The sequence below is a fragment of the Sitophilus oryzae genome, unplaced genomic scaffold (genome assembly GCF_002938485.1).
Source record: "Sitophilus oryzae breed Bouriz unplaced genomic scaffold, Soryzae_2.0 scaffold_937_pilon_pilon, whole genome shotgun sequence".
NCBI lineage: Eukaryota > Metazoa > Arthropoda > Insecta > Coleoptera > Curculionidae > Sitophilus > Sitophilus oryzae.
In genome coordinates this window covers 1,701,735-1,715,013 of record NW_022147569.1, presented here as the reverse complement: position 1 = coordinate 1,715,013, position 13,279 = coordinate 1,701,735, and the positions used below count along the sequence as shown (strand labels likewise).

The 13,279-nt window shown below is 31.6% G+C and overlaps 1 protein-coding gene across 1 annotated transcript; it reads right to left on the bottom strand.

The window, feature by feature from the left end:
• Positions 1-8,680: 8,680 nt before the first annotated feature.
• Positions 8,681-12,709, bottom strand: LOC115890897. The gene is made up of 2 exons (XM_030911248.1): positions 12,231-12,709; positions 8,681-9,631 (listed from the first exon to the last, which is right to left on the bottom strand). The coding sequence occupies exons 1-2, from the start codon at positions 12,637-12,639 to the stop codon at positions 8,853-8,855; spliced, it is 1,188 nt and encodes a 395-aa protein (XP_030767108.1). The 5' UTR covers positions 12,640-12,709; the 3' UTR covers positions 8,681-8,852.
• Positions 12,710-13,279: the final 570 nt, after the last annotated feature.

Genomic DNA, 13,279 nt, shown 5'->3' with positions numbered 1-13,279 from the left:
AAAATAGTAGGTATATTGTTAATTTTATACACTAATTGTGATATAAAAATGGCAAAATCTCAAAAACGCCTTCCACGTGTTGTACATACTCTATTTCTACGACCGTTAAATAAAAAGTAAATATTAATTATTGTATATTAAAGTACCAGTTAATACCAACCACTTCCGATGGCGATAGCAAAGTTTCAAAAAAAAAATAGTCAGTGAGGAGGAAATATACAGAGGTGAGTCTTAAATAAGTGCAAATATTTTTAAAACAAAGTCTTTCATATCTGGCATCGGAGATCGGAGCAGTATACTCAAGTAATTGTGTCTTCAGTTGTATTTAAATCATCAATTTTACACTATATATACCTAGTTTCGATTCAGGTGTTGAAAGTAGACCACTTTCTTTAACCAATGTTCAACCCTTGACATTATGTGTTCAACCCTTGACATTATGTCTTGCTGCATTAATAGTTTAACAAATACATTTTTCACTCCATTTTTTCAGGTAATAATGTTAAAATTTGTATTTTCAAAGACTTTTCCGTTTAGTTATCTTAAATTTGTCGAGCAGAATTTTAAGGTTCTGCAACCATAAAAAAACATCAGTTATCAACTTTTATTAATCAAGAATTAAGATCTGATTAATGGCAAAATTGTTGTGAGTGGAGGTTAGTGTTATTTTTCCATGTAGAATGGTAAAATATATTGCAGGTAGAGTTGTAGTATCTGGTGATAACTATAAAATGTGATTTGATCTAGAAACCAAAGTAAAAGAGGTACATACTCAATTTTTCTAACAGTTATTAAGTTATAGCGTAATTATGCTTTCCAAGGATTTGCAGCTAAGTGATGTTTTGCATATTTCAATATAGTTAAAAATGTATGTAACATTCGTCTTATTTAATAAATTTTCTGGGTATATCAAGAGGTTTAAAATTATCCTAGTAGCAAAACACAACAACATAACTTTGACTCCAATAATACAAAACGCCATAGCATCATTCAAAAATTTAGGGGGAGAAATATCAGTTCTTGTAGCAAGAACTTGGGGGGGGGGGGAAGTGAATTTAACATTTAACAAATCAATTTATATATTTAGTTAGTAAGGTGGCCGGCCTGGCCGTAGCTCCAGCGTTAGTGTCGATCTGCGGAGCGGAAAGTACTGGGTTCGATCCCCAGCTAGTACGGTCGCTTTATTTATTTAAATAAAAATATTTATTTATCTAAATAGAGCGATCAACGAGCCGCCACCTCAAGGAAGGCAATGGCAAACCACCTTGAGTATATTTGCCTTGTACAGCCTCTCAAATAGTGCCGTTCGGATTCGGCGATAAACTGTAGGTCCCATAGACTTAAAATAAAATATAGACTGAGCATCTCATTCATAAATAGCTGGAACATGCGGTCAGACACTGTCTTGTTATTGTTGTGTTATTGTTTTAGGTTATAACGAGTGCGACACGAGCGATAGATAGGTTGTCTCTGTCGTAACGGTCGTTCCCTGACGACTCTGCCGAGAAACACAACACTGTCTTTCGTTTCTCAAGTACACTTGAACTCTCCGTATCATAGCAGGGTATTTTTTTTATTTTAATGAAGCTATAATTAAATTAAAAATATATCGTACCAAACTTTTTTATATTTTATTAAGATGTAGGACAGGTTTTTTAAATAAAAGTTTAGAAAAAACAATTTAGAGTCCAAAAAGGATAAAAATAATAAAATACACGTAATAGAAGAAATTTTATAATCGAAATTACGTAATTTTTGAAATTAATAATAAATTATTAATTTTAGTCAAACATTTACAACCCCTAATATTAATCAAAACAGGATCTATTCCACAGATATATTAAAATCGGCGACAGGGAGAGAAAAAAAATATGATTGTTGTAATTTTTTTTTCTGGTTAAGTGGTCTTATTATGTAAATTAGAGAAAACATAAATCTGTTCCATTAAAGCAAGGAAGGTGATAGGAAATGGATAAAATAAAAACTAATTTATTTAACTCGGTACTGTCTTATAAAAAAACAAGATTTAGTATGTTAGTATATGAAATAAATTAGGATTGATTGACGCATTCAATTGTTTTTGGTTACTTCCTGTTTCACCGGAAATGACTCTAACTTTTAATTTTTAAACGGCACCCTCGGTATATTTCTACTTTATTCGATAGAAAATGACACTCTGAATAGAATGACATATCAATGTAATTGTAACACGCGGTTTAATTGTAATTGTAACACGCGGTTCATAACGACAATTTGACTCGAAATACCAAGTGTGTGGTATCAATATATTCATAAAAAAATGCTTTTTCCAAATATGCTAATGAGTCACCCTTGTTCCATTTGAAAAAATTGACATATGTATGATTAAAAATACGATTTGTACATCTTTTAACCGGCCTGTACAAGACACGATACCTATTAGACGATCAAAACTATTTTTCCAAGGCTCCTTGATTAAAACTTAGTGTTTTTAACAACACCATGGCACCCTGGATTGAAATTTAAAATACGATTTGTTTTTAAGCGACAATGTCAAAAGTTGGCATATGATATGTCATTCTATTCAGAGTGTCATATTTTATCGAATAAAGTAGCAATATACCGAGGGTGCCTTTAAAAATCAAAAGATGTAAACATTTCGGTGAAAAAGGAAGAGACCAAAAACAATTGAATACGTCAATAAATCCTAATTTATGTCATATACCTACTAACATACAAATCTGTTTTTTATCTGAAAAAATAAAAAAGTTATAGGGGGTGAGCAACTTTGAGACGACCCGGTATATTAAAAAATATTGTTTCATAATGTAATATCATTTTAAAATTCTTGTATGTTATTTTAGATTCTGAAGATAATTTTAGAATAAACCGGAATATATTTTAATAAAAACATTATTAATTATTAATTAATAATGTTTTTAATGAATTAAGTAAGATAATAATGTAATGTAAGAGAAAAAATTCAGATTTTACATTTTACTAAAATATTATCTAAATAAGCGCCTTTCTACAGCAACGCCACTGACTCCCAATGGGTAAATTGAGAGTTGTCTACCGGTCGAAAGTCGTTTCAAGACTTAAATGGATTATTTAAGTCAAATTTCTTGCAAATTTGGCACTGGCGAACCATATTTTATAGTTCTTGAACAGAAAATGTCAATAAAATAAACACTTAAGGACTACAAGCTAAGAAAATGCGTTAAAACAGCCGGGGACATAGCGGCAACAAAGCTTTACCGCACACATGCGATGCGTACTACAAGGTAATAAATGAATGAATAGGCTCACTCGCCTCTAATCGGTGTTTGGTTTGGTTTGGTTTGGTCATATTGTAACGAACTTATCCTTTTTAAACAGTATCCGACTTATAATTTAGTAGTATAAGGACTATTTAATACATTTATGGAATATTAAAACCTACTTTATTAAACTGTAGTATTAATATCTCAATATATGTGTGTAACAAGAAAAAAAATATTGATAATATTAAAGACGTGACAACATAGGCTGGATGAGGAAGGCTCGGTTGACTGTACCCAGAAGTAAGCATGTATACAAAAAATATTGTTTGACCGCGTTGAGATGTAAATAGTGTAGTCTATATTTTATTTTAAGTCTATGGTAGGTCCGGTGTACTTGTGAAACACTGATGACACACATCACAAGTACATGCGAGAGGTAGCCGACCCTCTGTATAGAGTATGGCACTGTAAGAAGGTTAGTAAGAAATAAAAGAAAATATATACACAACTCAACAAGTTTTTATTGAACTTCTTTAAAAGGTAAGTACTGTATGATCGAAAAAAAATGGCGTCCAGTTGGCTGGGAAATGACGATCGATGACATTTTCCATATAAAGTTACATATAAAATGAAAGCGATCTTCATTTCATAGCCATCGCTGACGCCGTTTTTTCTCGATCATACGGTATATATGTCACGGTTAAAGTCCGATATCCGGTTAATGTCGACACTACCCGGTTAATCTCGAGAATAACACAAAACAAAACAACCAAAAACATAATTAAACCCACAACTTACACAATAACACAATACAATGTCGACATTAACAATAACTTGGTTATGTCGACATTAACCGAACCTGGGACTTTAACCGTAACATATATACTTCTAAAAATAATTAACTACAAATTCTCATAATGTTATCAAATATAATAATAATAACATTTATTTCTAAATAAAATTAGAAATTATCGTTGTAGTTCTTTTTGTAAAAAAAAACATTAATTACACAGTACTAATATGTAACTGTTTCCTTTTCCTGAAAGTATGTTAGCAATCAATATACAGGGTGCGTTTTAAATAAGTGCGAATATTTTTAGCGGTGGTGTATTTTGACCCCAGAAACACGCCTACGGCGTGTTTTTTTCGCGAGAAAATAACTAGGATTTTTAAATTTTTTATTTAAAAAACATAATATCTTGATATTACGGCAACATAGGTAGTAGATTAAATTTACAAAAAAGAAAACCCAGAAGAAATGAGCAAAAAAAATTATTTTATTTTTAATATATTAATAAAATATTTTATATTTTAAATTTTCAAAGTAAAATAACTTGGTTATTTTGGAATTATTTGAAAAACGGTAATGAGAAAATATGTTTCTTTTATTGAGATCTACCAGCCCTGAAAATATTTGTACTTATTTAAGACTCACTCTGTATAATAAAGAAAATATCTTCAATAAGGTTCAACAAATAAGAACTCAGTTTTTCCAGTGAGAGTACAAATAGAACCTATACTAAATCGTAGTACCCTTCACTTACTTAATCGCTTGCATCGCTTTAAGTCGAAAATCGCATGAGATCACAAATCACTGCCAAATAATTCAGACTTACGATTTATAACTGTTATATTTATTTGTCAATTTTTATTTTTCCATTGTTAAAAACTATACAAAGCAAAGAAAATTAAAAATTCGGTAAAAAAGATATTATGTTTTAGTGAGCTGCCATTTGTAAAAAGTAGAACGATGACTTCTTTATACCGAATGATCGAAAAAAACGACGTCGAAGACTGCTGGATAATGACAATCAATGATAATTTTGGGGAGGTCAATCTCTAGACATCATTTGCTGAAAATTGACATCAAACTTCAAAAATTAACACTAATTATAGAAAGATTAAAAAATGATAGAAAGTTTTCAGACACACAAATGTATTTCCAAAAAAACAATTTTATTTAAATATTAAACTACACCATTTAATAGTATATTGTTGTATTAGGAGTAAAAATGATATTTTTTGTGGCGAGGCTGTACGTTTGACATTACAGGCGAGGCCCAAAAAGTCACTTGTACTCCGAATTGACCATGCTATTTTTTTTAACGTCACAAATAATTGTTTAAACCATTTTAAACGTTCCAAATAATATAATAAAAGCTTTTGTATATAATAAAAAGATTTACAAGTAATACCTTGTAAGTAATGTATATCGAGAAGCTATGGTTGTGTTCCTTGAATTTGGCTCTTTATGTCAGTTTACTAATATATTTTTGTACTTTTGTGCTTAGGCGCAAAAGTGCCTTACTTTTATGCCTAGGCGTTAAAATGACTTTTTTATATTATTAATCACGTCGCAAAAACTAATACTTTTGTAACGTTTGAAAAAAAATTAATTTTTACTCATTATAAAAATAAATTACAACCTTCTTAAAGTCAACTGTACAACAAAAAAATAAAGAAGAATACGGGTCATGTAAATCACGTTTAGAGCTTCACTCTCGCCAAAATATTCATCGATTGCTATCTTTAAGGCCGTTTTTTTCATATGGTTTATATCAAGAAGGACCATTACAAGAAGAAGATGCTAACATTATCGGCAAATCGTGCATCTAGAGTTCAGAGTAAAGTGTTTTGGTTTGAGTGTGACGAATAAATGTTAAATTTTCCTCTTATAATGACAAAACTTTACCCTCATCTATACAGGGTGAGTTTTAAATAAGTGCAAATATTTTTTAGGCTGGTAGATCTCGAGAAAAGAAACATATTTTCTCTTTACCGTTTTTCAAATAAGTCCAAAATGCCCGGATTATTTTATTTTGAAAATCTTAAAAGAACGATTTTTTGCTTAATTTTTAGAACCACTGGATTTTTTCTGGGTTTTCTTTCTACTCCCAGTGCCGCAACAAGTCAATTTTAAAAAGACTTAAGTTATAAGTCACTTCTAAAATCAAAATGATTTACGTCTTAAGTCAAATTCAACATAAAGTTCAAATGGTTTAAGTCTTATAATCAATCAATATAGCGGTATTTAAGTCGTTTTTTTGGCTTAAGTCTATATTTTTGACTTAAATCATTATGATCTGCAAGTTCTGTCAGTAAAATGACTTAAATCAATATTATCACCCTCAAGTCAAGACAACCAGAATTCAATTTAAGTACATTTCTTTTAAATGTTCATTAATTTTCTTGTATTACTATTTAGCGCGCGCCATTTTCTTACTAGGTATTATATTATTAACTTATTGTAGATACAGATGAGACTAAAAACACATAAAATAAAGCGGTTAATTTTCAGAACAACTACAAACACAAAAATATGTTTAATAAAATTTAACCGATTTTGTAGTACTTTATATGTATCCATTACAGATTACAGACAGATGTTATCGAATACATATTTACTAAAAAGTAATATGTTTTGATCACTATGTAATATATCGATGGGATAAGCTAAGGGCTGGAGGATTTAAAGATACTCTTCAATATATTCGAGATAAATTTCATTCGTTCGTCTTTCGGGCTACATAACTGATTCGGGGATTCACTTGAAAGACAACAGACTCATTACGCACGCGTATTACGACAAATAATCAAAACCGGTTCAGAAAAACTAATATTTTATTTACTAGTGGTATTTAGTCCAGTCAGTGGGGTGTTTTGCCATAGAAAAGGTGGTGTAGTAGTAATTTTTTTATATGTTGTTAAGGTTTGGGTCTTGACAAAAAATTCAAGTTTTCTACCTTGGGGTGGGACCGCTCGAGCCGCCATCTTGGATAGAAGGTACAGTGACGAAAAGTTGAACATATTTTCCAAAAAACTCCCCAATTTTGTAATTTTTCCGAAATTCTAGCTATTTTTTACATAGGTATAAACAGCAGCGGCTGGTGAGATAGTGCCACGGTGCCACGGAGCGAAAAAAATATGTTATAACCTTTATATGTCTCATTGAAATATAACGCACAACATAAAAAAACTGAAAAATAAGGTAGTGCCATAGCGATTTATTAGCGTTTTTTTTTTTCTTTGATGGTTCGGGTCGGTTATTAATAACCTTTTGAGTATTGTCTTCGGTGTCATCGTAATATATTGCTCTTCCATTGTTAAGTCTTGGTCATTTTCGTTCTCAATGTCGATGTGAACCTCCGGGACATTTTCGCATGACTGACCACTGCAGAAGCCACATACAACGGAACACTTCAACCCAGCTTTCCTGCAACCACATGCTGCACCGCATCCTTTTCTACAAGTGCATGAAATGAATTTCAATAAGTCGTCGGGTGCTGCTTGTTTTGTCATGGTGAGTGGAACAAGCCCATTGCTGCCCAGTTTCCAGCCCCAGTTTTCAGGTTTTTTCTCGATTCCATACCATTTCTGGACTTGATGATATGTCCTGAAAGAATGATACCGCGCAACATCCTTCGTTGGTGGCAATCAAGCAAGATTGGATTTACTTTTTTGTGATTGATCTAGCAAAACGTTGGTAGCGGATTTCTTCTAAGGCGTCTTCTTCCAAGTTGCCACCATACAAAGCAACGAGAAAGCGTGCTCCAGCATCTGCGATGTCCTCTGGTGTTGCATCCTGATGTTTAAAAATGTCAATGGTGTCACTGAGTCCTACTGTTTTCTGGAGAAGCGAACAAAACTTCATTTTTCCTTGGTTGAAGATTGACGATGTCGTGTCACAGCCACTAAAAGCACGGAGAAACAGAATGTTCTCAGCTATTTTTCATGTTTTAAACTATTAGCTGAATATATTCTTTCAGCAATTTTGCCTTTTCCTGGTTTGCGGAGATAGATGTTTCCTTGAGACGGTGCCAATGCTGTCAGCAAAATGAGAAGGTCTTCGCCAACTACGAAAACAGCATTAAATTTTGGGCACAAGGAAATCGCTGTTCTGACAATCAACATATCAGAATCTTCTTCCGCCTGGTTGACAGTAATAGCAGCCTGCTCCATTTTTTTGGTGAGCATCGAAATTAAACGGCCTTCATTGTTTTCGTTGGCTAAAAATATAATGGCCCCCACTGATTGGACTAACTGAGCATTGCTTTTTTATTCTGCTGCTTGGCTGTCGCCTAACAGTTTAAAAAGAAATGCTGCTGTTAAAAATGTATCTTAAAAATATATAAAAAGCTGATATAAGCCTTTTACAAAAAGACTTAAATCTTTTAATGACTTAAGTTTTTTATAAAAAGGCTTAAATCTTTTTCCATTTCGTAATAAAGATTTAAATGACAAATTATTTTGAAAAAGACCTCAATTTTAGGTCTTAAGTCAGCTTTCGAAAAACGACTTAAAGTGAAATGACTTACCAAGTCATTAAAATTATTTAAATAAAACAGACTTAAGTTTTCTGTGATCACCTGACAGCAGCTGTGTCTACTCCTTATCTTATCAAGATATTATGATTTTCAACTAATAATTAAAAAAAATCGAAAAATACCAAACTTTTATTTTTTTTCCGAAAAATACCCATAGACATGTTTCTGGGCTCAAAATATACCACCTCTAAAAATATTTGCACTTATTTAAGACTCGCCCTGTTTAATAACAGATACCTAAGTGGTTGAATAACAATAATATACATTAAAGTCCACTATTAAAATTCTATATCCAGTTTCTTTTCGCATATTCTTCCACCAGCCATATGTATTTGGTTATGTGTCGGCTATTCAGACTCATATCGTTGTGTTCAAACTCTTCCTTCTTGAAATCGGCCTTAGAACTATCAAGAGCTGTAGTACCCTTTTCCGCAAATATAATAAACGTATGGAACGCAGCATGACTGAACTGTCGCTGAGCCACCTCATCCAGTTCCTTCAAGAACTCCTCATGGGGAAACAATGCTGTGTCTATTTTCAGTTCAACAAGGTTTTTAACAAACTCGTCCCAATAATATTGAATTAACAGATCCATATTTGTACGGATTATGTCCAAATTAACTGATGTGGAAAGAAAAAATAGTAAATCAGCCGTAATAGAACCATACACTGGACATTGAAAATCTAAAATCACCACTTTTGGAATTGGATCGTTGGTGATCATAACGTTATTGATCCAGAAGTCGTCGTGGCTTATGGAACCCCACGGTTCGTTAACAGACTTGTCCAAAGAATCACTATTGTTCTTTATATTCGATTCAATTCTGTCAACATACTGAGCTAATTCTGGGATACTTATAAGTTGTTTGGATAGATGTTTTATTGGATTTGCTTCGGGGTCGCCTGGTTTCAAACCGGGTAGGTACGGTCTGATTTTCTCATCAAAAAGGGGTTTGTTTTTTAGTTTAATAGCTATAGGTGTGGCATGGAAAGTAGCTAAGTCTCTCAAGACGGCTTTGGATTGGTCCAAATTGAATCCTAAGTGGCGGTCAACATTTGAGTAACCTGAAAAAAATAGGTTATATTAGATGGACTTTTAAACAATAAAAGGGCAATATTAAAAACTTTTATTATTTCAAATAATAAAAGGGCATGTTGCCAATGAAAGTGAAATTAAAAATTTATTTATTATAACATTGGGTGAAATCCAAACGGAAACAATTAGCTTGTCAGTGGGTTTTTAGACGTAAGAGAAATTTTTATTTAGCATTATTTGCGGAGCAATATATTTATTTGTATTAGATTGACAGAAGATTTTTAGACATTTTAAATAGGTAAATCCTTTTTTGCATCTGAAGACGGAAGTAGATAACCTCCTGAGACTTTAAGCATTATTTGTCGGTTACGCAAGTTTCTCTACGAGTATAAAGCCACTGACAAGTTATTTTCGGTACTATGCCTCTGCATTAGTGGTAGGCATTACGATTCATGTAGTGAATCGAATCACACGATTCTCTTTCTCATATTGAATCGACTCCTATGGAACGAACCACATGTACAATTTACGTTTCATAAAAACAAGAATCAAAATCTTACTTAAGGGACCAGAAAATGAAATATACATTCTTTCATTTGTTTTTCAACACTTTATGGTACTGGCGTAATTGGATTGATTTTATTTTACGCCAATAATATTAAATTATCAATCCAATTAATAGACAGGGTGGCGCACCTCATTTACCTCGGTTGATTATACCAAAACGGAAAGATGTAGAAACAAAATATTTTATTGGTATATGTGGGAAGACAATGTGCATAATTTAAAATTATTTTGAAATATACAGGATGTGTCAGAACTAAAATACAATCAATACCAAAGTTATATATATTTCTTGTAAATATTATAGATGTATTATTCTATATTTTGATTCTACGATTGAAATAAAGGCAAATTTGATTAAGGTTTATCATACTTTACCGTTACCTTACCGTTTTTGAAATATATTCAATTTAATAAAATTGCAGTAAAAATTTTAAGACTTCATTTCTCCGAGTGTATCAAAGTTTTTAATACTAAATATTTACTGAAGATGAGGGCAATTATTATTAATCAACGTAAACAGTCAATTAATGTACATAGTTTGAATACTGGAATCATATTAATTGGTTCTCTTTAACAAAAAATAAATATTTACACTTTTTTTATTGTTTAATGAGATAAGCGAACTATATCGACAATATTAGTATCTGTACTCTTTGAAAATGTATTAAACCTTTAAAAATAATCTAAAATGTCAATATTCCATGGATATAGTGATAAATGAGGTCTAAATTATAAGAAAATGCATTTTCTACGAAAACTTGAAGAGATAGGTAAAAAATGGTATAATACAATTTGATAGACAATTGAAAAAATATTACTTTGGTATGGATCTTAGTTCTGACACACCCTGTACATTTGAAAATAATTTTAAATTATGCACATTGCCTCTCTACATATACCCATAAAATATTTTGTTTCTACATATTTCCGTTTTCGTATAATCAACCGAGGCGAATGAGGTGCGCCACCCTGTATACTATTTATTAGAGACTTTTTAATGCCAATTTTAATTCCGATTTAATTGCCATATAATAAATAGTATATAATACCGCATGATCGAAAAAAAAATGGCATCCAGTAGGCTTGGAAATGAACATCGATGACATTCCCCATATAAAATGGCATAATGTTTTTAGATTTAAACTAGAGTCTCTAAAATAATTAAGGTTAGAATGTTCCCGACGATAGTGTGATTTTGAATTACTTAAACTATCACAGTGCTCATGAATGAATGATTTTACATCTTGAGTTAGTTTAAAAAAAATGATTCTTCACAAAGTTATAATATGCTCGAGTAATGTAAACAAATCAGTTTAAGTTTGTCGGAATCGCTAAAGACTCATGAGTAGTTCTATGCAAAAATCAGCACGAAACGATAATAACTATTAGCGAAATTACGATAAATTGAAAATTATTAATTTTGATAAATCGGCCAAGGCGCGCAGCGACGCGTCGCATCCGTCGCGTCGTCTCGCTTGCCTACTGGGCTGCCCGCGACCACGCGCTAAGGTCGTTGTGCAATCCGGGCGCTCCATTATTTGTAGATAAGTTATATTGATAAATATAATAATAATTACTTACAAAAAGTTTCTTGAAGTTTGAAAGTAAGAAATAGTTCTTTTTAATATTTTTTGGTATGTGGTGTTTTGTTTAAAATACTCTTGTTTTGGATGCAGTTGAGGGTTTTGTTGTTTATTGTTAAGGATAGATATTTCCGGTTTTTGCGATCATCAGCTACATTATGACAACCCAAAATTTCCATTTTAAATACACAGCTACCTGCTAGATTTAAAAATATGATTTAATTTGTTTTAACTTTGTAGTAATTATTATCGCTGACTGAAACCACATAATTAAATTTTAGTTCTTAATTTTACAGCTAGCTTTGAAATTACAGTCGATGACATTTATATATTACTATTATTTCTAATGCTTTATTAATTTAACTATATCATTAATTAATTTTACTAAAAACATAATATTACATTATATAAGTCAAAAAAATGGTGTAAAAAATAATAAACTTAATCACACACAATTTGTCATAGTAAAAATAATTACCCGAAATTTTCAAATTTTCAGTTAGAATAACTCCATTTGCATCCACAACATCACTGTCTGGGTTCAAACTAATCCGCGCCCCATAGAATTTTTGAAAAAAATCACCACTCGTTTTTTGAAAATCCTTAATGGTTGGTATTACAGTAGTGTACCAAGCAATTTCCGATTTAAACGTTGTCTGTGTATTGAAAATCTCTTGCGTAAATGTATTTAATGGTGTACATTTAGCTACAGCATGGTATTCTTCCTCTTTATCTCCTTTCTTCACTTTAAAGTCCACTTTGTACATCACACTTCCGAAATTCTCACCAGGAGGTAACAGTGAAGTTACCGTTTGTTCCACTAATTGCCCATCGACGGTGTCCTTGATTAAATCTTCTAATTTCTCTATTTTCGTAAACTTCGACATTTTCACTACTTTGTTCGAACACTGTGTGGTAAATAGTAATTTCTTTTCAAAATCCGTCGTATATTATTTGAATTTACAGAAAATTAATCTTATCTACAATCGCCAACTGATAAACTTAACGATTACACAATATGTTTTTTTCTACTTCAGAAATCTCCCTGATCACTTATAGTTAAATAAATTTTTAGCACCTAATCCAAGGTGAATAATCTGTCACTAGCGTTATACTGAGAACTGAATTAAATCGGCGTTTTCATCTTTTATTGCTTAAGTAATTAAAATATTACCAATAAATCTTTTTTTATGCCGACTGGTTTAACGGTGTTAAACATAATTTAATTAGCATTTATTTTGTCAAGTCATTAGATGAGGAATATATTATATGGTGTTATGCTTAGTATCAGGAGCGATCAAAGATCATATCGGTATAAGATAATATTTATAACGATGCATATTTATCCGCATATAATTTTTATATCTCGAAAGATGACTATGACTATATACTTTGGTTTTATTTTCTGTGACGTCACCATTAGAATTTTTTCGATTATACAACTTTATGTATATTTTTCCTATATAGAAGGATGTGATAATCATTTAAGTGATTATCGCTTGGTGGCCATATTGTAATTGTCATTTT